Source organism: Corapipo altera, unplaced genomic scaffold (genome assembly GCF_003945725.1).
Source record: "Corapipo altera isolate COAL_440 unplaced genomic scaffold, ASM394572v1 50, whole genome shotgun sequence".
In the NCBI taxonomy this organism is placed as follows: domain Eukaryota; kingdom Metazoa; phylum Chordata; class Aves; order Passeriformes; family Pipridae; genus Corapipo; species Corapipo altera.
In genome coordinates, this window is record NW_020884889.1 from 1,627,174 (window position 1) to 1,651,910 (window position 24,737).

Sequence of the window (24,737 nt, forward strand, 5' to 3'; positions counted from 1 at the left end):
GGTGGCCCGCAGGCAGCCGGCCTGCCGCGCGAGGCATCATGGGAGATGTAGTCCAGGCAATGAATGGGCGCGGGCGCGCCGCGGGGCATCATGGGAGATGTAGTCTGCGAGCGACTGCCTTGGTCTGCCCGCGGCTCCCTCTATCGTCCCAAAACACCCATTATTTCAGGTGATTCCTGGCTTTTATTCTTCTTCCGTTGGATCGCAGAAGTAATTTTTTAAAAAGCCTTTCGTGGAAATATCAAGCTGAGACGGAGAGTGGAAAACTTCAGGTAAAACGAAGCGATTTTAGGAGTGGATAGAAAATCATGCACCGTGTCTTGGGGTGATCTTCAAGCAGGGTATATAAATACATATAAATATATATTACCTAATGAAGCGCATCCTTTGGGCACGTCTCACGGAGAGCGCACCTTTAACGGCAGGTCACTCTAGGTCTGTTTCAGCTCACCTGTTTATCACATACCAATTAAACGGAGCTAATTGACCCCCCGCCCGGTCATTAAGAGGAATGACTCAGTATCACCTGTCAGAGAACAGGTTGCCCGGAGAAGCCGTGGCTGCCCCGTCCCTGGGAGTGTCCAAGGCCAGGTCGGAGCAACCTGGGATAGTGTCAGGCGCCCCTGAGGGCGGAATGATTTAGTTTTACAGTCCCCTCCCCCCCACCACTGGTAATTACAGGGCGGGCACGTGACTCCCACCCCGGCGGCGATGGCGACGCGAGCGCCCCAGGCCCCGCCCCCGCCCCGCCCACCGCGAGTCACGTGGGGGGCGCGGGCGCAGCACCCGGAAGTGGCGGCCGGCGCGTGCCCCCGGCCGGGCGCGCGGGGCGAGGGGGGGGGTGGGAAATCCCGGTCCTCATCCTGCTCTTCATCCTCATCCTCGTCCTGCTCCTCGTCCGCCATCCTTCACCGGGCCCTCCCAGCCCGTGAGCGCCCAGCACCGACCGGGCAAGGTGGGGGTCTGCCGCTGTCGCTGTGGAGAGGGGCCTGCTGCCCCTGATTCTCAGGGGGAGCTCTGAGGAGCCGGGCGGGCCCTGAGGTGCCGCGGGCGTCTCTCATTATTTGGGACGGTGTTACTCCTTGAGGGGCTGTGCCGGGGGGGGGGTCGCGGGGCTCTGCGGGGGCGTGTTTTAAGCTCTGGAGGGACCCCTGAGGGAGAGGATTGGGACTCGGCCCGTCATCCCCGCCCTGGGGTTCATTTTCCGGGGGTCTCTCAGGGAAGGGGCCGCCTCAGTCGGTTCTGCAGGGGGGGAAGCCCGTGCTGAGGGTGCTGAGTGCGCGGTTGTCTCCTTCCCCCTGCAAAGCTGGGGGGGGCCAAGTGTGGCTGAGATGGGGATGGAGCAGGGGATGGGAGTGTTGCTGAGGGAGAGGAGAAGGTGGTGCGGCCGTGCCCCAGTTACCCATAAATCTTTCTCACTGCCTTTCTAAATCAGTAATGAAGGGAGCATGTCATTGGTGTGGTTGGGTAACTCACAAGGAGAGCATTCCCAACTGCTTCTCATCCATAGGTGATGCTTCCTGTAGAGGAGTTGTTTTTAGGAGATAAGAGTTCTTTGGGTTGTTTGGTTTTCCTAAAAATGAAAATTGGGTCTTCAGAGCCTGGTCGGGTTCTTTGTGGTCTGAGTTACCTTTAGTGGCCGAGTTTGTGATTCAGCTTTTCTGTAGCTGGAAAGCATGTGTTGTTGTTGACATGAGCGTTTGTGTGTGCAAATTTAATGCTGCATTTCTATGTCAAAGGAAAAAAAAAAACCAAACAGCATTTAAGTAACAGGACATCAGCAAAAACTTCTTCATTCAAAGACAAACTATTTCCTCTTTCCTGAAAAGGAGGGCAGCCCTTAGCAGTGGTGGGCATAGATGCACCTTTATAAGGAAGCTGGGGAAAATCAGCCCAGGTGTTATAGGCCAATGGTTCACTTCCACAAGTGATAACAGGTGAGCTGGGAAGCTCAAAATTCGGATTTCAGGTGGACTCTAAACTCACTATGGCGTGAGACGAGGTGCAGGACAAAGTTCACCTGCATTGGAGCTTTTCCTTACCCAGTGTAATGACACAGCTTTGTGCTCCCAGCCCCCAAAAATCATCTTAATGGTGCTGAAAGACTGAGGGGACAGAAGCAGGGAGGTGATCACAACGGGGAGAGATTTGCCAACCCTTTCTGGCAGGCAGAATTATCAGTAGAAAGTCTCCCTCTCCGGCGCCTCCGTGTCCGTGCGGTCCCTGGCTGTGACTTTTGCTTCTTGGCCCTGTCAGTATAACACTCCAAGGTAATGTGTGTTTTAAGGCATTTCCTGTAATTTATGTCTGCCACAGCTTTGTCACGCTGTTGTTTGCTAAACAGCTTTTAGAGAGCCACTGGTGTGTGGTTATGGAGAGGAATTAGTCTGAACCGCTGTTTCCTTTCTCCAGTGATCCGCTGTCCCCCAGTCCAGTAACACATCCTTGCACCTGCTCCGCTTTGGAAATAGGTATTTTTCACTTTTGCTGTATTTTTACCTGCTGCCAGACTGTGATAGAGAGCAAAATAATTGGAGCAAGCACCAAAATGAAACTACAAATTTGAAACAGCGGCCCCACAGGTGAACTCCCCACCTGAAGCCCTTGGGCGTGAGAGGTGTAGCTCGTGCTCTGTGGAAGGTGTGTGTTGTCTTGCAATTCAGAAGGTACTTCCCCTTTTAAAATTCATGTTTTCTGCACCTGGAACGTGGCAAATGAAGACTGAAAGATGAGGAAATTGTAACTAACTGTTAATACAGCTGTACCCCTGTAAGCTGGTTAAGCTGCCCACCGGCAGCTCTCCTGCAGGGAGAAATGAATTGCAGTGACTCACAGTGCACAACGAGGTCTTATTTTATGAAGAATTAAGAAACAAAACCTATTGATTTAGGCTTGGCAACTGTTAAGTAACAAGAGCAAAAGTTTCTTTGTTTTGTTATGCTCAGTGCTGTGTGTGAATGCATGAAAATAATCTCCTGAGGCAGTTGGCTTTCAGGGTGAAGCTATTGAGTCTCCAAGCTTCAAAATGTTCGATGCCATTTGTTGTAAAAATGGAAGCTAATGGTCTCTTTTAAGCTGCTTTAAAAAAAAAGAGTTAAATCTTGGAGTTACCTCAGTGTTTATTACTAATTAATGGAGTATTAGAAGATGCTCATTATGTGTGCTTGGACATTCTGACTGGGGAATGAATTAGTAGCATTCCTGTGTGGCCCCAACTCTGAATCAGTTTGTTCCAAATGTATTAATTGTTGCGTTTCAAAGGTCTCTTCATTGGTAACTCCTGACAAGAGTCTGCTTCTGTGTGGATAGAATTGAAATTTCAGGAATCTTCTGTAAATTAAGCCTCGGATCAGATGATGTTCCTGATGTGCTCTGGGACTCCTCTGGGTCAGTTATACTCGGATGGAAGGATGTGGTCTGAATACTGAGACATAAAATAATGTCTGTGAGCTGCTGAGTGAATTGTATGAATATTTATTAGCTATAAATCTGGAGTGCTTTATCAATTTAAAACAAATCAAAAACCTGCTTTAAGGCTTTAAGCCACTTACAGCCTGCCACACAATTGAGTTTCTCTGCAGCTGTCCCAGGGGAATGCTGTTACAAAAGCGTCATCATTTCACAGTTAGGGTGGTGCAGTAAGGCAGTCAGGTGACTGCCTCTTGGGGGAATAATTACATGGTTTGTGATGAAAACTGAGCAAAAGTAAACTTGGTGTGAGTCAGAGGCAGTGCCATCAACTGATAAGAGAAATCCCCCTGCAGTGCTTTATGTCCACAGCACAGCTTTCGAGTGCTGCCCACGGGAAAGCTGCTGTATTGATTTCTCACTTTCTCTTTTGCAGGCTGACCCAGACTGAGGTTTTTTTAAACATCATGGGAGAGATTAAAGTCTCTCCTGACTATAACTGGTTCAGAAGCACAGTTCCTCTTAAAAAGGTATGTACAGCTGGAATTGTCTTGTGGGTGAAGTCTCCTTGTTTTGTAGCGGGGGGGAAACCAAACTGTGTGGTTAATGCAGGGCAGCTGTGGCTATGCTACTGACCTGCTTTGCCTCCTGAACTGTTGCCCCAGGTGTCATGTGAGTGCATGAAAGCACACCCTTCATTTTCATTTTTCTCAAAGGTTGCTTCTGCAAGCGATGGGGAGCAGAGACTCCCAGCTGTGACCCACAGCAGCAGTACCTGCTGTCCTGATCCCAGCCATGCCTGAGGAGGAGACTCCAAGGAGATAGTGTGTGCTGGGGATCAAATGTGGCCTCTCAGAGCTGCCTGTGTGCACTGCACCGAGGCAGGGCACTGACCCTGTGCTGCCAGAGCCACCTCCACCGTCCCTACACATCATCCTCAGGCTAAAGCAGCATCTAAAAGCAACTTCTCAGCAGTTGGATTTCACACAGGGTTACTGAGAGGGGGAAGATCCTTAACCATGGTGGAAAACCCCAAATGCTTTCTTCTGCTGTGTGTCCTTTAGATGTCTTTTGCTTAATCACACTGTCCAATGACTTTCTCTTCTCTCTTGGATTTCTCCACTTCCTTTTACCGAGCCCCAGGGGAGTGTTGGAGGTGTGCAGTCCCCAGGGGAGTGTTGGAGGTGTGCAGTGCTCCAGCTCCCGCCCTGTACATGCCAAGGACAGAGAAGGCACAGGGTGCAGCACTAGGACGTGGCTCCTGACCAGGTCAGGCTCTCACGTGTGCCTTTTGCAGGTCAGGCTTGCTGAGGCTGTGGTTACAGCCTGACCTGCAGCAGCAGCCCAGGCTCCTGCCAGACTGAAGGACAGTGCTGCCTTCCCCCCCCAGCCTGCTCCTGCAAGCACAGGGGCTGTACATGCCGAGCAGAGTCAGTGGCCTGCTTAGCTTGGGGTGTGTTATAGTTTGGTTTTGGGCTAAGCTGACTTCCAGTCGGTTTGGTTCCCTAATCTGGATGGCAGTGTTGGCTGCAGGAACACCTTTAAGGCTGTAGGATTTTCATTCACTTTGCCAGTTTGTGTGTTCTGCAATTCAGAAAGATCTGTTGCTGTTGACTACACGTGCTCTGTTTGTCCCTGGCTGTCCAGCTGTTTCTGGGCAGTACCAGACCTGCTGGGTCTGTTCGTGTCACGCTGTTGCCTTCAGGCAGTACCTCACCAGGTCAGCAAAGCCAGGAGAAGGTGTTTCAGTGGAAAGAGGTGTGAGTGCTCTGAGGCTCTGTTTTATGGGATGCAATATAGTGAGCTGGAGGTTGTGGTTACAACGGTGCTGCTGCCGTGGGGATGTTGTGACACTGCAGCTCACTGGCAGCAGCCATTGCCTCCAGCTGCTGCGAGTGCTCAGGGTTTCATAACTGGGGACGTGTAAACTGAAGCTGATGGTGCCCTGGTGACCTTCAGACCAGGGAGTGCCTCACCCTCATGAGTGATTCCGTCTGCTCAAAATCGAGAGATGCCACAGTGGTGAATGTGGGGTGTGAAGAAGATAGAAATAAACAAACCAGTCCTGGTTACTGGAGAGAGAAGGGGAAAAAACCCCCCAATTTGAAGATGTAATTAATATCTGAAGCTCTTTGGGAATACATTTGCATGCATTATCCCCCCCAGAAGTGCAGGAAGGAATGACCAGCCTTGGTTACTGCTGTCAGATCAACCTAAGGAAGCAGAGCCAGAGCAGTTTGTTGGAGAACAGGCTGAGATGTTTCTCCTGACAGGCTCAGGAAATGCACAGCTCCATCACCCTTCCTGCCCTGGCCAGACATAGGAAGTACAGCACAGAAAATAACATTTCTTGACTGAATCTCTGGCTTTGGCTGTGAATCTCCATTTACATACACTACTCCTTGTCTTAGATAAGTCATTCCTAAAAGTCTTCAGCAAGGGACACCCTGACCTTGCAAAACTCAAGGGAGCCACCCTGAACAGGTCCAGCATTACTGATGGGAGGACAGCTGAGAATGGCAAGGCCTGGAGCCCAGGAGTTGTGTTCAAAGGGCATTTTTTTGGGGGAGGGGGGGTTGGGAGAGCTTTTATAGAAAGTTTATGTTTGAATGGTTTCAATGATCTGGAAGCTCTGGCATGCAGTCTTCCTTTTTTTATAAAGACTTTAGAAAACAACAGTATCATGTGATTCCTCATATGCCCCCAGAGCCTGAAATACTGGCTTTATTAGGAGCAGATTTGTTAGTCAAGCAAATCTGATTTGTGTTACACTGTTCTCTGATTGCTGAGAAGCTTAACTGCTGGGTTGGAAAAGTAAATTGTGCTTGTATATAACTGTTCAAAAAGCTGCAAAATCTTGATACAGAGGAGATGAATTCCCACTGTGTGACATGGGCTTTCCCCAGAGGTTTGTGCTTGTTATCTGGTACAAGCCACACACTTCTGCTGGGTTGTGGAGTTGAAAGGAAATGTTAATAAACAAAACAGTTTGCTGGTAGAACAGGCTCTGTCAAAACAAGTCAGGCTTTAGCACTACTAGAAAAGAAGACCCAATTCTTATACATTTGAAGATACTGATGAATATAAGGAGCTGCTTATTAATGGTAGCACCTCATGTGAGAATAATCTGCCTCAGCCAACCGTGTGTCCTGGGCACTCCAGATGCTCCTGAGATGATGCCAGATGATGGAATTGTTTTTCCTCCCAGCTCAGCTTTGCAGTGCTGTCCTGGGAGCTGTGTGTGTCTCTGTTTCTGGCAGGCAGCTCTAAGTGTTTCAGATCAATAACTTGTGTTAGCTGGTTAATTCAGCAGGCCTGCATGGATCCAGACCTGTAACATCTTCTGTCCACGAATGCAAATGTTGATGATTGTTTAAAAGGCTGTCCCTGGGGCAGTGCTGGCTCTTCCAGCCTCCAGCTGCTGCTCTTGGTACCCTGAACTGACCTCCTGGGTCTCTCCTGAGCATGGAAGTTCCTTTCCTGAGGTGCAGTTCCTTGTCCAGCTTATCTCAGGGTGCACAAAGCATTTGGTCTGATGGTGCATGGCTGCAATTCTGTTCCAGCTATGTCCACACAATGATTGTCATTCCAGTTAGAAAACAACCTTAGAGAAGGAAGTTATTGTGAGGAAGAATAAAAGATGGTCATGAGTATGATAACATTTACTAGATGATGGAAATTTCTAGAAGTAATCCTGGAAGCTGGCTGAAGAATCTCACTTGTCTTGTGTTTCTTGTCCCTCCTGTGCCTCTCTTTCCAGATAATAGTAGATGATGATGACAGTAAAGTCTGGTCACTGTATGATGCAGGACCGAGGAGCATTCGCTGCCCACTCATATTTCTCCCTCCTGTAAGTGGAACTGCAGATGTGTTTTTCCAGCAAATTTTGGCACTGACTGGATGGGGCTACAGAGTTATTGCTGTGAGTATCCTCAGTCCTGTGTCAGAGTTGGTGTGCTCGTGCTTGTTGCTCTAATCAGAAGTTGGATAATGAACTTAGTTTTGACTAAGGGAATCCACCAAAAACTTGCTGCTAAGTTGCACTCTGGAGTAGGTAGCGTGTAGATCCAGGCTGGAATCTGCTGTGTGTTCACAGCAGCATTTACCCAAAACCTTGTGCATGCACACAATTAACTTTTCAGCCTATTTTTCCCCTTGTGTGTCCTGGACACAAGTCATTTTTGCCTCCAGCTGGATCTTTGTTAGTGCTGAGGCAAACACAGGAGTTAGTTCAGGGCTTCCATGTTTTCCTTTTGGATGGTGGATAATGTGGTTCTTAGCCCATATAATACCTGCAAATGCTGTGTCACTCCTTCAAACCCAGCCTGCTCTTCTGTGGCTTCCCAGCTCCTGAGCTGAACTGAAATGGTTGATTTGTACAATATTAAACAGCCTGGTTTTAGGAGTCCTACTGTGTCTCTTGCAGCAGTTAATGATTTCTGTAGCTGTTACGTGCTACAAAACTACTGAAGAACAGTTACAGCCTCCCTTCCCACTGACTACAGGATGAGGCAATGCTGCACTTTCCCCAGCAAACTTGCTCTGCAGCACTTTGTGTGTTTTTGTGTAAGTGAGGGGGAGTGGTTTGCACCCCTGGACTGTGGGGACCTTGCTGAAGAGCCTCACCCTGCAGGAGAGGCAGGTTGATGTCCCAAAACCTTAATGTGAGAACTGGTATGACTTTGAAGCAGGTTGATCTGAGACCAGCTTTTCCTAGCTTTGTATAATTTTAGTTGCAGTATCCAGTGTACTGGGATCACCTCGAGTTCTGTGATGGATTCAGGAAACTGTTAGACCACCTTCAGCTGGATAAAGTGAGTGCCTGGAGATGGGGAAGTGCATGTATCCTTGCAGTAAAAACCTGATGTTTCAAACAGTCTTGTTTGAGAGCCAGTGTAGAAAATAGGACACAAAAATGCAGGCTATAAATAAAGAGGCTGTGTTGCAATTTCACATTTGAAACTAGTTTATTTTTGAAGGTGAATACCCTTGGAAATTGTAACACTTGGCCTAAATTCAACTGCTACTCTATGCTTATTAAAATGTATGGGTTGACTTCAGTTTTTCATGAGATCCCATGGAGGTTATCATTCCTAACTCACATAGTACAGAACACCACAATCAAGTACCTTGGGTTGGAATAGCTATGGAGAACAAAGTGAAATGTTCGAGGTTTTTCTTAAGCTTGATGAACACAAAGAAATTTGCACTGTGATTCTGTGTGGAACATTTCCTTCTGTCAGTATTTATCACGTTTATGTCACTCATAAAACCAGAAGATGAATGGAATAGTGATTCTTTCAAAAAATGGGTTATGGGGACAGGGTAAACTTGAATGACCTATTTTTGTAATCAAGCATTGTGACTCAGAGGGCACATTTCACAAGTGTAACGTCATCTGTTTTTTGGGTTTTTTCCTTGTATTAGGTTCACCTTTTTGGAGCTTCTCTGGGAGGCTTTCTGGCTCAAAAATTTGCTGAATACACACACAAATCTCCCAGAGTTCAGTCTCTGATCTTGTGTAATGCCTTTAGTGACACTTCTATCTTCAATCAGACATGGACAGCAAACAGGTAAGGAAGACTGGGACAAGCAAGCAGACTTATGGCATTAATTTTTTGCAATGAAATGTCCCATGATTGGGTTGGACATGTATCTAACCTCATTCAACCTGGGTAAGGGAAGTGTGGGATGGAATATTTATGACTTTTAAAGCCATACCCCAAGGGGAATGGAAATTTTCACAACAGAGAGTGTGGAATTAGACAAGTTGTTCTGTGATCCTCTGTGGATGTGTGGTCAGATTTTAAAACTCTGCCTGTTTTCTAACAAAAGAAGTTTAGGGCAAGAAAAGTGTTCCTCAGTGTGTTTAAAATACCCTTTTGCCATGTAAGATTAAAAGCCTCCCAGAACATTTCAAGCACCAAGCTGCCATGTCTTCCATCTCTCTGCTCTTAAAGCTTTTTCAGGATTTCATTTGAAGTTAAGGCACAAAGTCTGTGCAAGTAAAGGGAGCTTTTACAACAAAACATCTCAGTGCTGGAGTTCTTGGTGATTGAAGATTGTTATATCTTGTTTCTGTTCTAGCTTTTGGCTGATGCCTGCTTTTATGCTGAAAAAAATTGTCCTTGGGAACTTTGCATCTGGTCCTCTAGATCCTGAGATGGCAGATGGGATTGATTTCATGGTGGACAGGGTAGGTATCTGCGTGCTCCAATGGCTGTGGTGTCACTCTGTAGATTTACTGAGCAGGAGGGTGTAGGGATTTCTGTGCTTTCTTCATTCCCTGGCCCAGGAGGGAGGAGTGAGGAATGAGGAATGGATCTTTAGCAGGTGCTGACTGTCAGTTTAACTGGTGTGGTGACTTTACCTTAGTTCTGTTTATTTATGTAGATCAAAAGAGAGGAAGTTAAGGAACTAAGATGAAAGAGGAGAAAGTACTGGGATACATCTGTAGGCCATTCCCTGGGGGCAGGAGCAACTAATGGAACATGCTCTAAGCATTTGTCTCATGCAGACTAATACTGAGTTGGAATTATAACCTTCATCCATTTAAAACTAACTTCTCTTTGACTTTATTGTTCACATTACATTAACTTTCTGCAGTGAAATATGTTATTAAATCAGTGTTTCTCTCTCCTGCAAGCTGGAGAGCCTGGGGCAGAGCGAACTTGCCTCAAGACTCACCCTCAACTGCCAGAACTCCTATGTAGAACCTCACAAAATCCGAGACATCCCTGTAACCATTATGGATGTAAGTTCATGTCAACTAAATTTTTTTCTTAAGCACTGTTTCCTCCCCTTGGCAAATGGGCTTGATATTACATTAGCAAGTTAGTAAGCATTTGCAGCACGTAACTTTGTATTTAGGGAAGCCTTGTGCTGACTGGGCAACACTGTGACTCTTCTCTGCTACGCTGAGTTGGATATTGGTTGCAGTAACTCAGCCATATGTTCCAGTATTCCAACCTTGGCTTTCTAGCTGTCAGTGCCCAACAAGTTTGCTTGTTTTCATTTCATTACACTGTTCCACAAAGAAGCTGAGAGGCACTTCTAGGAGCAACACAGAGCCAGTCTGATGTAACAAGAAGATCTGAGATTCAGAGCTGATTGCTGGGACTTGTTCTGTAGGTGTTCGACCAAAGCGCGCTTTCGACGGAAGCGAAAGAAGAAATGTATAAACTTTACCCCAATGCCAGGAGAGCTCACCTCAAAACAGGAGGCAACTTCCCCTATCTCTGCAGGAGTGCTGAGGTCAACCTGTATATTCAGGTGAGTCTCTGAATTCAAACTCAATCTAAAAATGTGTTTAGCCACAAGAGCAGCAGGAAACTCCTGCTCTGTGCTTGTTTTGTTTCTTGACTTCCCTGAGCTCTGTGTGCTCGGAGATCTCTGATACCAAAGGGCAGGGTTGGAGCAGCCACATTCATGGAGGAGCAGCTTTTGGGGGTTTTCTGTTGTACTCCAGAGCCATGGTTTCATCCTCACAAAAATTACTTGGAAGGAATGTTTCTCCTTTATCAGTGTCCTTCTACAGCTGTTCCCGTGTTATTTCCCGTGTCCCACAGATCCACTTGCTGCAGTTCCACGGTACCCGGTACGCAGCCATCGATCCCTCCATGGTCAGTGCAGAGGAGCTGGAAGTCCAGAAGATCAGTCTTCACACCAGCAACGAGCAAGAAGAGCAGTAGGCTTGGGAGTGCCAGTGAAACAGAGGCATCACTTTGGTGGTCTTCCTGTGTACAATCAACTGTTCCCACTCTGCCTTTTTCCCTTATGTTAACCGATTATCACTGTGTGATTCCTACAGGATCAGCAATCAGTGAACTACCCATGGACAGAAACCTCCAGCAGTGTAATAGGATAGATCTCTTTAATTTTTAGTCTTTGGATTCAAGGAAGCATCTTTGAAGACTACACTTTTAAACAATAAAGACATTTTTTCTACCAAAGTCTTCACTGTCATGTTCTTAAGCAGAACAGTATATTTCTTTTTATATTTTTCACTTGACTGTATATATTACCACATGCAGATTGTGTCCTTATAAGCTGACATATATTTTTGTTGAATGTTTGATTTAAAAGATGTTTAAGTGACCATGTTGCCATCACTTATTTGCTTTGTATGTTGTGTTGTAAGTTAGTTTGTTTCTATTTGAAATAAAGCATTTGAATTTTTAACTTTCTTGCTGCTTAAAAATGGTTTTCAATAAAACTTCACTTTCAGCAAGTGTCTCTTGTTTTGACTCCAAGAGAACAGCAGTGGAGTTCAATACAGTCCTGGTTTGCCTCTACAGACACCTCTGGAAATGAAGAAAACCAGCACCTTCTGCTTGAGTTCCCCTAAGGTTGCACTAAGTAAGAATGGTGTAGTGTTTTTTAAATAAAGATGACAAGATATAACTTGCAAATTTGAGGGTACAATCTAGATTTATTGAAATACAGACATTATTTTCCCCTTGCAATGCCGTAAAAAAGAAACATGAAGTATTAGATGATGAATTGGTATGTAAGGAAACTATATGGCCTTGCCAGAGGTTGTGTAGATAACTAATCTCTTGAAAAGATACAGTTTGAAAAGGTAAGAGGGGTCATTAGTCACCTATTTGATTTATAAACAGTACACGTATGTTAATGTAAACTTATAAACACTATATATGTTAATGTTGTTCTCAGAAACTTTCTGTGAAGAGTCAAAGCATTAAAGATCACAACCCCTAAGGTTCCAAAAGGACCAAACGGTATCTTTGATTTTGCTTCTTAAATTCCCACCATAAGAGGGAAGTGACAGACACCCCCCAATATGGTAAGTAAAGAACACTCCTTAAAACAAAGGCTTTTTACCCTCATTAACTTAAAAAACTGACAAAAATTTCTGTACAAACGTGCTGTAAACAAGTTACAGTAAAACAGTGTAATATTTCCTGATACAGTGTGACAAGTGAGGCTTGCTCACTGAACTCCCTTTAGAGTACCCAGACCATAGGAAATTGCTGGTAAAAATCTCCCTTCTGTGTAAAGAAGCATTTTTGACCACGAGCATTTGTTTTACCCTTGTCATTCCAGAGCCAGAAGGGTGCAGCAGTGCCAGCTGTTTCTGACAAGAAGCCCTTAAGTTGCAGCTGCCTTTGAGCAGCAGCAGAGAAGTGTTTCTCCTGTAGCTCTGAGACCAGCAGAGGCTGCTCGCGGTGTTACATCGCTGTGCACTTCCGTGGAGAGGTGGAGTCTGCGTTGGCTTTTTTCCGGATACTTTCTGAAAGAGAGAATGTTCTGCTGCACGGAAGTATGGAGCCGTGGCAGGATGTGCTCACTTATCAAAACGAAGAGGAAAGAAATGACATGTAATGGAAGCAAGGGGGAAGGGCAGGTGCTTTCAGCTTGTCTGAATTGGCTTCACTGAAGTTTTCCTCTGTGTGTGTGGTGTAACCACAGAGTTCAGATAAATTGATTTAAATAATGTTGAGTGAAGGAAGACAAAAGTATTACCTGCTAAATCTCTTCTTCCAATCCCCACAAGGCCTTCGTACAGCCCCTTGATTGGATTTTCTCCTGCAGTATTCACGCCATGGAGCCAGATCAGCAACATCCTGTGGCCGTGTTCCCTGTAGCTTTTAGTGCCTGGCAAGATCAAACCACAAATGGAATCCCACCCTTGGAGTGCATGCCCCTGACCAGAGCAGATTTCTGAACTGGTGGGTCTGGACACCCCTTCCTTTGGATTTTACTAGGAGGCTCCAAAGTATGGTTTAGCTAATTTCCTGGTTGTGGTCGGATTGCTGGATTCATGTGAAACTTAATGGAGTGGCCCTGGATGAGCTTGGACTTGTTGGCCAGTCTTTCATGGCAATACAGAATTTCTGCCTTCAGAGCACAGCTTGGCCCCTTGCTCACATTATCCAAACTACAGAGTCCTGACAGGAGCCAAACCAGACCCTCAGACCCTGCTTCTGCTAATGTATCTCTTAAACTCTAAATGGAACATCACTACCTTCTTGGTTCATATCCTTCAAAGAAAAAAATAAAACTAGCAAGTTTCTCCTGTCCTATAGAACAAGAATTGTAGCAAGAACCCACTAGCCTGGTAAGTGCCTCCTAAGGAATGAGCAATGAACCACTAATCCCCCTGCTTGTGTGCTTTACTCCTAGACAAATTCCAGTGTGTAGGTAAGTCCACATTCATTAAAAGCAGAATTTTTAACCTAATCTTTAGGTTGTTTCAAATAAACCAACAGGTTTCCTTCATGCTTTGCTCTTACTGCAGCTGAATCTCCGAGAAGCACAGTTCAAGTGAAGGAAGGAAAATACCTGGGACGTTTTCTGTACCTGTCCATTGTTGCTCAATGGCCCTAATGTGAGCATCTGTGAATTTCCAGTAATGTGCCAGCTTCTTCCATTCCCCAGGTTTGAGGTACTTAGTGGCTAATCTCCACATGACTGAGCGAATGTGCTGTGTTTCCAGCCTGTGATCTTGCTTAAAGGTCAAGTGCTTTGCCATCCACGAGTCGGAGTCGCTGTTGAGGTTGTCCTGCAAAGCCAGAACAGGGGTTTCAGTCGGGGTGCTGCAAGGGTGCCTGTCATTCTGCAGCCTCCCACACCCTCAGCTCTGCAGGTCGCTGCAAGTTCATTCTGGCACAGCACTTTTTTTTTTTACTCTCTTTATTCCTGTTTTGCTCTGTACTAACCAGGTACTTTAACAAAAAACGTGAAAAGCTGCTTTGCTGGAAAAACCCATGTGGATCATGATTTCCATTTCTATACTGCTTTTTATCTGGGCTTGGTGCAGGATCATTTAATTAAATCTCCTGCTTCCCTGCAACACAGGCTTGTGCTCACAGCCTTTACATGCCCTGCTGCAAAGAGGCTGGATGACATTCCCTAGGGCTGCATGGGAAGCCCATGAAGGGCTTGATCTACACAGCATTACTCCTGAAGCTGTGCCTGAGCCACAGGTGTGTGCCCTCCTTTCCTTCCTTTTCTTCTCCCTCTAGAGTCCTGGTATGGGAAAATGCCCAAAATCTTAAGACACGAGGGATGTGGCATTTGGCTGTACTTTCCACATGCTCTGCTCAGCTTGGTTTGGGCACAGGCCTGGGGAAAGCAGGGTTTCAGGTGGCAGACTGGGGCTGAGCAGCTGCAGTTTGAGAGGAAAGCTGGTTGTATGACTCCAAGAAGAACTGATCACTGCTCTCAGGAGGAGTTCTCTTCCACTGCTGAAAAACTCACCACATCCCATTTGGTGACATTAGGCCAAGCATTTTCCTGCTCAGTCCTTCAATTTTTCCTCGAAAAAGGAACAAATGCTATCCCACCCCCTTCTACAGGGCTTTGGGAACAGCTGTCAAAGAACCTTTGAAAACCTCTATTCCTGGCAGCACAGCCTGGGATTTCTAACAACAGGGGCCTTTTTAAATAAGGAAAGCCTTAAGTAGATGCTGTTGGCACCGTGAAGACTTCTGGTTTTCTTTAGTAAGGGGATGAAAGTCGAGGTCGGGCTGTCACAGGATGCCCCGTATTTCTTTTCCTTTGACAGCTGGTATGTGGAGTCTCAATGGAGTAGACGAAACTCCATCTGCCCTGGAAAGGGCAGGGGATGGTGTGTGAGCTGCTCACCTTTTCCCATTTGTAAAACCTATCGGCTTTGATAATCATGTCCACCAGGTTGATGTGATTGCCTCGGGCAGCGACATCCAGAGACGTTTTCCCCTGCTGAAATTAGAAGGGGAAAATGAGCTGGAAAAGACCTTTCATCTTAGGAGGTACAAGCTCTGTTGCAGCAGCAGGACTATTGAGTAATGCACCCAGCCAGGACCTATTCTCCACCTATAAGCAGCAGATGTGAGCAGAAACCAAATTTCACACAGAGAAGTGTGAATGTGTTCCCTGAGCTGAGTGTCACTGTAGTTCCACAGAGTGCTGGAGGATGGCAAGTTCAGCCAGGTGGCTTCAGGTCTGCATGTGCTCTAACCCACTGAGGATAGCAAACAGTGCTTTGCTCTCTGCCCAAGACTCTTCAGCATTTTCTGGGCACATACCACACTTTCAAGCCACACCACACTTTCAGGCCACATGCAATTTACCTGATGCTTCTAGAATTCTGTTGATATTTAATTAGAGGGCAAAAGCCCTGGAAACAATGCCAGATCTAGATCAGATACTTTATCCTATTAAAATATGTGTGCTGTGATTTTTGGGGTATTATTGCTAATCATTATTTGAGATCTTTGATATTAATGTGTGCGATAGCACAAGTAGAAGCAGAAGAAATGAGAACAACTTTGAGAAGGAAAAGGTTGCTCATTGTGTGAACTGTTGTCTACCTGCCTAAAAACCAGCCACTTCTTTCCTGGAAAACACAACAAAATAACCTATTCAGCAGTGGTTTAAGGCCTTATCCCTGGAAATATCCAGATTTTAATATTACTAGCCTTCCTTGGAAATTATGAAAGACAGTGGCAAAGACTATCTATATTTTCCTTCCATACTCCCACAGGACCTATTCAACCCATGGAGACTTTACCTTGTCTGTCAGCTTCAGGTTAACTCCTGCAATGAGAAGCATCTCGGCGATGTCCTGCCTGCCGTGCTCTGCAGCGATGTGGAGTGAGGTCTGCTGCCTCTGCACAGAGAGGGAGAAAGGACTACATTTCAGAGAAGGACAAGTGTGAGGCTGGAAGGACAAGGCAGAACATTTCCAGGAGGAAATGCTGTAAGAATGCTGTCAGCTCTGCCCTCCTTTCCCCTCTACCTCTTTTCAAGCTGCAGGTTAAACACCCTCCTACCTCCAGCTAGAGTTGGTTTCCTCTGGCTGAGCAAAACTGGTCTGTGCCTGTCCCAGGACCAGCATTAAGAAGCCTCCCCGATCTAATCCTCTAGACTTAGTCTAGATAAGGAATGTCTTCAGCTCCATAAGACTCTCCAGGGTCACTTATAGGATTATATTATTTCCTATTATTTAAACAATTTCTGTGGGCAGGTACTTTGGCCATGGGAGGGAAGGACCTGTGCCAGTTCTTTGTTCTTGGGACACAGGGCTGGGTTAATGTCCTCCCTTGGGATTGTTTAATGGAAACAAGTAAAATCAAACACAAAATGTGGCAATTTTATGGTGTCGTCAGGAGGGAACATTGCTACAAGAATGAACATTAACTGAAACAAGCTACACAAAGCCCTTCATTCAGAAAATTCAACTTGGTGAGACAACCAGCTATCTGCAGGCTTGCCTCCCGTTCTCAGCCCTCCAAATGTTTTGCAGAATATCTTCCATTTTCTCCCACTTGCTTCCAACAAGGAGGAGAGAGCTGACTGCAGTGCTGCTGTGCGCAGGTGCCAGGGATGTGGCACAGCCCATGTGTTGAATGCCATCAAGCAATTATCTCACTGGAACACTCAGAATCGTTTCATGGGTTTCACGTTTCCTAAGTTGCGCTTCTGGGTTTTCCACATTTTAAAGCACTCCTCTTTAACCCTGTCCCCAAGGTAATCAAATCCCCCCTGAAACTGGTTGACATTTCAAAGACAAAGAACAGGAGCTGCAGTCTTACATTATCTGGAATGTCAAGGTCACACCCTGCCTCGATGAAGAGCTTCACCATGGCTGGGAAGTTCTGCAGGACCGCGATGTGTGTCGCTGATGCATTTTGCTGTCGAAAGAAGACCCTGTGCTTAGGAAGAGCTCAGCTCATGGCACTGAAAGAACCATGCTGTGCCCAGCATGTCTTATTCTACCACAGCTGCCCCTCAGCATTGGGGGCTGACTGGGGATACTGCAGCACTGGTCCTTGCAGAGTTGCTTGGTGCCCTCGAGCAGCTCTACAAACAGACTTCACCTTTTTTAAGTGGTGAGAGCATTGAGATGGACTTACATGATTAACAGCATCAGTGTGGATTCCTGCATCCATGAGGATCCTGGCTATCTCCTCATAGCCATGCAGAGCTGCATAATGAAGGCAGTTCATCTTCTTCTGAGAGGCACCTCAGAAGAGAGGGGTGTTAGTCAGGGCTTCTTCTCAGAGGCTGCAATTGGTACAGACTACCCACAGAAAGCTCTCTGTTTCCCTTCTACAAGAGCCCCATGGCCCCACACTGACAAATTCATGGAGATTGTCTCCACAGCCAAACCAGTCCCAGAGAGCTTCACCTGCCTTTTTGTACAAAACCATGTCTACCTTCCTCTGGGCTCCCTGTGCTGTTCCTTAATGCTGGGCTTCACAAGGCCCAACCTGGGAAGCCAGGCATAAATCCACAAAGCAGTGCTTGGAAATGGAATGACCTCCATGGAGCTAACCTGGGTCTGGGCATTGACATCAGCTCCTGCTTCCACGAGCAGCTTCACAGAGTCCCTGTGACCCCCCTCAGCAGCCAAGTGCAGAGCTGTAAGGCCTTCCTGGACAAGGCAGAAAAGGACACAGGCAGCATTTCTGTAGGCAAGGCCAAGACAGAGCAGCACAATGAGCAAAACTCTACCCCATCTTCTGAATCCATGACATGTTAAGGTACCAATTCTGAGGGTCAAGGATCTGGAACTGGAAACCCGTGACCCTCAACCAGATTCTCCCTTCTGAGGTTTGTAGCTCATTTCTTTACAAGAAAACAGAAACAAGCAGAATTCTTAAGTGATTTAATCTGGTTTTATTACTGCTCTTTGAACAAAGGGCAGCTCATCTGGGGGGAGACAAATGCTACTGGTTACTACAGAAGGTGGCTTCCCCTTTGTTTCAGATCTTAATCACAATCAAATACACTTTTCAAAGACAGTAATGAAACAAGACTAAAAAAAAATGCTGATAAACTTAATTGAGAGTGTGCCCTGGAATAAATAACAGCAATACTAAGCCAATATTTGCCATCTAAATCCTTAGCTGTGTTCCAGCCACGTAATTTTCCAGAGCAGACCTGTCAAAAGGGAGATCTCAAACAGAAGGTCCATATGTTCAGTGACTAAGTCAATACTATAAAGCATGGTGCAGTTTAGTTTAAAACACATTCAAAAACCATTTAGGCACTTGAATGTCCAAGGGTCAGAGAGAAAAAGGGAGATTAAATGGAGTGATAAGGCAGGTCAGCAGATACAGCAGGAAGAGAAGGCAACACTTTAGAGCTGGAAATCAGTCCAAGACGGATGTTGCCTTTCACTGATACTCTTCAAGTGGCACCTGGATTTACCCACACAGGCTTCAGATAAAATCAGCTATTTTCTAGACCTCTCTTGTCAATACTGACTATTCAGCCTGGTGACTGTGGCAGGAATGTATTTCTAGGGAGGAAAAGGGCGAAACTGATGTGGTTACTATTTCATTTAAATGTACTTACTGAGTTTTTTTCATCAAGGTCCACTCCAACACCTATAATCTTCTGCAGCACAGAGAGGTGTCCATTTTTAGCAGCTAAATGCAATGCTGTATTTGCTTCCTGAAAGTAAACATTACTTCGTAAATATATGTATCACAGGACTGTGTGTTCATACACCACAACCTTGCACAGAGTATATGCAGTGTGTCTGAGAAGGAGGTTGTAACCAGTAGCACGAGACTGAAGCAATCTTCTAATAGTTGCAGCAGGGAGGGAAGAAGCCCAGCTACTTTAAACTGGAGCATGGTACACCAGGCTTGCTGCATGTCCTGTTTGAAAAGCCCTGGAGAGAAATCCAGCATGCACTGAGGTGCAAATGGCTTGCAAGTGGATAGGGGAGAAAAGCTCTGACATACCACAACCATAGTTAAAACTGTGGAAACTCGCCTTCATGAGCCTTTTGGTATCCTGTTCCCTGATTTTCATATCCATATCACTGGACTTCACTTCCCTTGTGTGTCATTTTGTGCCCATACCTTGTCTTTGGCACTGTGAGAACAACCCAGTCGAATGAGTAACTCCACCACCTCTAGTCTCCCATACTCTGCAGCCAGGTGAAATGCTGTCCTGTCCATCTGGGAAAGGAAACGAGGAAACACAGTCCAAAGAGGCTCAGGAAGCAAAATATCAGATCATCTGCTGCAAGAAATACAGTGATGCCTTGGGTAATAACCCATTCCACAAAGGGCAGAAGTGCTGCAGTTATCTTTTATTCTGCTGCTTTTATTCTGCGTTATATTTGGGATGACCCTAATAAAACAAGGTGAACAGAACTACCCACTGGGGCAAAAAAGCATGTTGGTCTCACCAAACACTGGAAGAGGTCTTTTCAGTGGTTATTTCCTATAAATGGAGGATAATGAATAATTTATTAAAAACAACTAAGGATTGAAAAAATTGACTTCATACGTAAGCCCCCAATAATTGAGTGAGTGAGGACCCCTTTTGGGGAAAGGCAAATCTCTTGTTGCTTCATTTAACTCCCAGGCATCAGAGTGGGGATCACTCTTGAAAACATGAAGGCCGTGGAGCAGAAAAGAATGTGCACTAACTCCTTATTCTTATGCCATCTCCAGGAACAGATCAGCCAGTGCTGGAACATGCTGAAAGAGGTTCACCCTTGGTTACTGCTTACCTATAACACACTCAGGAGGATCATCAGCAAGAGAGTACAGCACTGAAATTCCTGAATTTATTCTGCAAAAGTCCTGGCTGCTAGAAGTTTGACCAGAGCCACAATCCCCATGATCCCTAAGCCTGCTCTGCAGGAAGACTTCTGGGAATAGCATCTGACTCCAAGTCTCTTCCCAAAACCAACAGCAACACCCCTGCTAAACTCAGCAGAGCAATATCAGACCTCAAGAAACAAAGCAGTGATGAGCTTTCCTACCTTGTCTGTCTCATCCACACACACATCCTCCAGGACCTCCGTGATGAACTCTATGACCTGGACGTGTCCCCTCTGGGCAGCACAGTGGAGTAAGTTCCTGCCATTCTGGAGAGGAGATAAAGGACTGCTCATTTAACAAGTCCGGCTCTGTGGGACAGTCTCTTTTGACAACCTGCTCCTTTTAGCAAAGACCCATTCCACGCCTCCCTGCACCTCTAGGGCTACACTTCCTTGTGCTGCAGACAGCAAGTTATGACTGGACTATTAATGCTGCTTTTCCCAACCAAGGTCTGTCTTGGAATACACAGACTACAGACCCACTAAACCCATTTCCTACTTCTGTACTACCTTCCACATCAGCACTGCACAAACATGAGCTGAGGATGCTGTGTGCATCTCTATAGCTTCAATTATTGAATTACAGCTGTTTTAGGAATAAGGCAGAGTGCAGGACTACCTAACCACAGGTAAGTCTCTCTCCGTCCCTCAGCACCATCTAGAGCCGTGTGATGGGCCCATACAGGGAGACTCTCACCCTGTTGACACGGTTAGTCTTGGCCCCAGCATTGATGAGGATCTGCAGGACACGGAGGTGGCCAAACCAGGCAGACAGGAGAAGAGCATTCATTCCAAACTGGGCAGAAGAAAGATACTCACAGTTAAACTGCAGCCAGCACCATCCCCACCATGGAGGAAAGCTGTCCCCTTAGCTTCCTGCAGTTTCCCAAATCTATTTGTTTCTCACTGTTATTTTTTCTAGCCTCACTTTGTCCAGTTATTACTATTCCTGCCACAGATATTCACAGCAGCTCAGCAGAGACCTGCCTCCAGACTGCCACTTCCTAGTTAATGGTGTGTATTTGCCTGGTTGTTATGGGGGAGAGAGAATTTACTGACTGTCCCTGTCGTCCCACAAGCCCCAACAACATGACCAGAAGCCAAGCTTCCCCATGCTCTACAGAAAACCTCACAGATTCCACCAGCCTACTCCCAGTCACTGTGCATGCAAGGAAAAGGCCAAAAGACAGAGCACAGACACCTCTGAAAACAAGTCTCGCTCCAGCCCCTTGCTCAGCAGGTGCCACCCACCCAGGGCTAAGGTGAAACCTGTCACTGCTGGCCCAGCACCCAGTCCCTGGCACTCCCCCAACACCGAACACATTTGCAGGACATGCAAGGGAGAGTCGCCTTTGTACACTGTCTTCGTCATCCACGGGGACATCGTGACCCAGGAGCAGCCGCACAGCATCCACATTCCCTGCTCCCGCGGCCCAGTGCAGGGCACTCCGGTCTGTCTGGAAGGGAAGGATAGAGAGGGAAGGCTCATGTATGCAGAGTGTGTGTATCCACCAGCCTTCCTGAAGGCTAAGATCTCCTTGGCCAACCATGGAGCCAGAATTTCTCATACTGTGCAGGGTCTTCTTTGGACACGACCCTCTGTCTCTCTCCTCTCCTGTCAGGCAGGTGTTAGTCACCTTCCGCTCAGGAACTGCAGGTCTGGGCTATAACAACAGCACAGGAGTGAAGAACATTGCTTCCCATCAAGGGATAGACTGAAACAGTAGGGATGTGTGTAATCCCATATTTCTATGAAGATATTGGTCAACAAGGGGAGACCTGCACCAGGGACTGAGTTTGTCCCACAGCCTTGGCATGCAGAGATAGCAAAATCAAAGCCTTTCATACTGTCTGTATCTGGCACAGAGGTTACAAGGGGAACCATAAATGATCACCCTCCCTCAGCACCTGCAGCTTTCCAGTGTGGTCAGGATGATAGTGGGGGTCCCAGTGTGTTGAGGAACTGCTTGGTTGCCACAGGCTCTATTTAGCACAGGGTGGTGTATTTTAAAGCTTTGACCAATTAAGCAGCTAATGAGAAGAGTAGCATTAAGGAGCTGCAGTTCTGAAACACACCCTCAGCACTTCCTGCAGCTTAGAAGTGGAAAAACCCAGGACTTACATTGTTTTTGGCTTTGATGTCAACCCCTCTCCTGATGAGCTCCTCCATCCTGGCCGTGTCATTCCGCTTGGCTGCATCATGGAACTCCTTCTCTGACTGAAGCACTGCAGCAGAGCAGAAGAGTGAGCATTAAAACAGTGCTGGCAAGGAGCACAGGGCAGCATGCCCCAACAAACCTCCTCTTCATCTCACTGGCCCCTGTGGCTTCAGGGAAGGGTGACTGTGGAAAGATTCTTCCAGCAAGAATCCCAGTCCTGCAGATGTTGGCATGTTTGCTGGATTTGTCTTCTCCCACCGTCTCTCCTTCCCTGAGTATCCCTGTACCACATCAGTGCTCTTCCAGTCCTACTCACTTCTCTTCTAATTCAGTCTCTTTCTCTTCATGGATTTGCTCCAGCTACAAAACCTTTTGGTCCATGAGGTCCATGTCCTCTGGGCCATGTCCTCTGGGCACCTCTAAGGCCCAGAGCCGGTGTAAAGGCTCTGACACATCACCCTTTCATCCATCCTTCCACCTACATCCCACCACTCGACAAGGAGGCCTTTACACATGTCCTGCCGTCCCCGTCCGGGCAACCTGAACCATCCAAGCAGCACAGAACTGCCAGCCTGGCCTGTGATTAGTGTTGCATCTCTTAATAAACTGTGGCAGTTCTGCATATAATTTACCATGACTGGCAGTATTTGTCCTGCACAGTTAGGCACAATTTAAGAGTGTTTACTCTCCATGCTGGGCCTTGCCCCAGCAATCTTCTCCTTGATCGAACAAACCTTCCTGCCAAGAAACGAGAGTAAAGCTGTGACTCTGGGGCTGCCACAGCCCCACAGGGAGGCTCTGAAGGTTTTTGGCACGGCTGGTGTCAGTCTTTTTTGGACTCGGTCTCTGCCCTACTGCTTTTGGGAAATTCTTTCAAGAAGTGCTTGACTCAGATCCTCAGCCTATAATATCCCACTGGAGAGCTGGCCCAGAGACTTTTCTTTCTCCTATGCTGCTGCAGAGCTCAGGCTGCAGTTTGAACATCTCAGTGCTACTTCAGGGGCTCAGTGCAACTTCAGTTGGTTTCAACTTATCAACTAGACACTAACCACATGCCATACAAGAGGCATCAAAACATGTTATTGTTCCCATTCCACCACACTGAGGAGATAAACAGGAGATTTGCTGCCTAAATAGCACTACCCCATTTTTCTGTTCTTCTGACACAGAAGAAAGGCAATCCTACTGTGGACTCTTAGAGCAACAGAGGTATAATCTCATTCTCCAATTTCTATTCCCCTTACCTTCAAACAAAAAACTTTAGCTCAAGAAAACCACAAATAATACAACAGGATCATTCAATAGTGTGCTTATCCACTTAACACCAGACACGATCATCTGAGAGTGTGCATTCCACAGTGTTGAACCTGCTGCTACAATTAAGGCAGTAGGATCTGGACACTGATTTCTGCAGAAACAGGATTTCCTGTAATGTATATTAAGACTCTGTTATCATCTGGTCAGGGGTGTTAACAGGATTGCATTTCCACACCACATAGACCCTTGATTTGAGAGGAAATATCAGGAGAACTTACGAAAAACACGTGGAGTTTTTGTTAATTATCAACACCAAGGATGACACACACACACCTCCTTGTAAATGCTACTCTTTCAGTGGAGTAAATTCTATGTTTCAGCTAAGAAAATGCTGCTGCCTCTGCTCTCCAAGTGACAGAAATGTGTTGTTACATTTTATGGTCACACAAAGCATCATTGCCAAGAGATGCCAAAGCACTCCTTGCCTTATTTATTCTCTCCTCTACCTGTAAAGATGCAGTAACAAACCCGGCATCACCAAGGCTGTAGAAGCCGCAATTTATCTATTTTCAGCAACACATGGAAAACCATTTGGTGGTCTGAGTTTTCTGTTTAGGATCCACACAATTCTGCTAGCTCTGTAAAGGTAAATGCACTCCTCATCATGGCATAAACCCATCCAAGAGCAACATTTCGGTGGATATTGAGCAGTTTTACTTCTCTTTCAAGCTCAGATTCCAGAGTGTTTTGTAATTTGTGTTACTGAATATGAATTCAGTTATCCCAAACAGTGTGGAACACATTTTAAATTATTTACCCTCACTCCAATGCACCAACTCATGGGCAATTTATTATGCAAGAGATGTTAAAAAACAGCAAAGGAGATGAAAGACATGCAGAGAAATGTGATAAAACCATCCACAGGGCTCTAGCTGGAGCTGCAGGACACAAAGACGACCCAGGATGGGAACCAGGGGATAAAGGGGGCCAAACCCCCCAAGTGGGGGGTACTGGAGTTATATGCAGCATCTCAGGGGTACAGGATGCTTTGAGGCAAAACAGCTCTTAATTCACCCGTAGGTTTATACACCTGCTTTGTTTCTGGTTAGTTTCATGCATCTGGTTATTCCTTGGAGCATCGCCGCTCTGTCCCTGACCACCCCCTCCCCCGGCGCCCGCCCGGCCCCGCTACGCGAATCCCCCGCCACAGCCCGGCGCCCCCCGCCTCGGCCCCACTCACGGGTGTCGCCCTCCGAGGCCAAGTCGTCGCCCATGTCGCGACACAGCGGCCCCGCCGCGGCCGCCTCAGGGCGGGCTGACAGGCGCGTCCCCGCCGC

At 46.6% G+C, this 24,737-nt stretch overlaps 2 protein-coding genes across 8 annotated transcripts; one reads left to right on the plus strand and one right to left on the minus strand.

Annotated features, from left to right (window-relative positions):
• The first annotated feature begins 800 nt into the window (after positions 1-800).
• Positions 801-11,594, plus strand: SPG21 (SPG21, maspardin). Of its 3 annotated transcripts, XM_027644139.1 has the most exons (10): positions 801-955; positions 2,583-2,640; positions 3,845-3,938; positions 7,169-7,330; positions 8,142-8,222; positions 8,836-8,981; positions 9,496-9,604; positions 10,055-10,162; positions 10,540-10,680; positions 10,977-11,593. In XM_027644139.1, exons 3-10 carry the CDS (start codon positions 3,876-3,878, stop codon positions 11,097-11,099), a joined length of 933 nt encoding a protein of 310 aa, XP_027499940.1. In that variant the 5' UTR covers positions 801-955; positions 2,583-2,640; positions 3,845-3,875; the 3' UTR covers positions 11,100-11,593. The 3 variants fall into 3 exon arrangements, with proteins under 3 accessions (XP_027499940.1, XP_027499939.1, XP_027499938.1); XM_027644138.1 differs by lacking the exon at positions 2,583-2,640; XM_027644137.1 differs by lacking the exon at positions 801-955 and having other exon boundaries at positions 2,639-2,739; positions 10,977-11,594.
• A 78-nt stretch (positions 11,595-11,672) lies between these two features.
• Positions 11,673-24,737, minus strand: ANKDD1A (ankyrin repeat and death domain containing 1A). Of its 5 annotated transcripts, none has more exons than XM_027644132.1 (15): positions 24,641-24,737; positions 22,107-22,210; positions 21,322-21,441; positions 20,682-20,780; positions 20,147-20,251; positions 19,233-19,331; positions 18,718-18,816; positions 17,693-17,791; positions 17,271-17,369; positions 16,950-17,048; positions 15,926-16,024; positions 15,019-15,114; positions 13,732-13,933; positions 12,895-13,026; positions 11,673-12,661 (listed from the first exon to the last, which is right to left on the minus strand). In XM_027644132.1, the coding sequence occupies exons 1-15, from the start codon at positions 24,672-24,674 to the stop codon at positions 12,600-12,602; spliced, it is 1,548 nt and encodes a 515-aa protein (XP_027499933.1). In that variant the 5' UTR covers positions 24,675-24,737; the 3' UTR covers positions 11,673-12,599. The 5 variants fall into 5 exon arrangements, with proteins under 5 accessions (XP_027499933.1, XP_027499935.1, XP_027499936.1 ...); XM_027644134.1 differs by having other exon boundaries at positions 11,676-12,661; positions 21,343-21,441; XM_027644135.1 differs by lacking the exon at positions 24,641-24,737 and having other exon boundaries at positions 11,679-12,661; positions 21,343-21,437; positions 22,107-22,194.

Bases quoted from the DNA above. Each gene is read 5' to 3' on its own strand.
- SPG21 (XM_027644137.1), top strand. The intron at 8,223-8,835 runs GTGAGTGCCTGG...TCCTTGTATTAG, and splicing joins ACCACCTTCAGCTGGATAAA to GTTCACCTTTTTGGAGCTTC. The intron at 9,605-10,054 runs GTAGGTATCTGC...CTCTCCTGCAAG, and splicing joins TTGATTTCATGGTGGACAGG to CTGGAGAGCCTGGGGCAGAG.
- ANKDD1A (XM_027644131.1), bottom strand. From the start codon at position 24,674: ATGGGCGACGACTTGGCCTCGGAGGGCGACACCC. The intron at 22,211-24,640 runs GTGAGTGGGGCC...GCTCTGCTGCAG, and splicing joins GGCCTCGGAGGGCGACACCC to TGCTTCAGTCAGAGAAGGAG. The intron at 17,049-17,270 runs GTAAGTCCATCT...TTCTTTCGACAG, and splicing joins ACACTGATGCTGTTAATCAT to CAAAATGCATCAGCGACACA.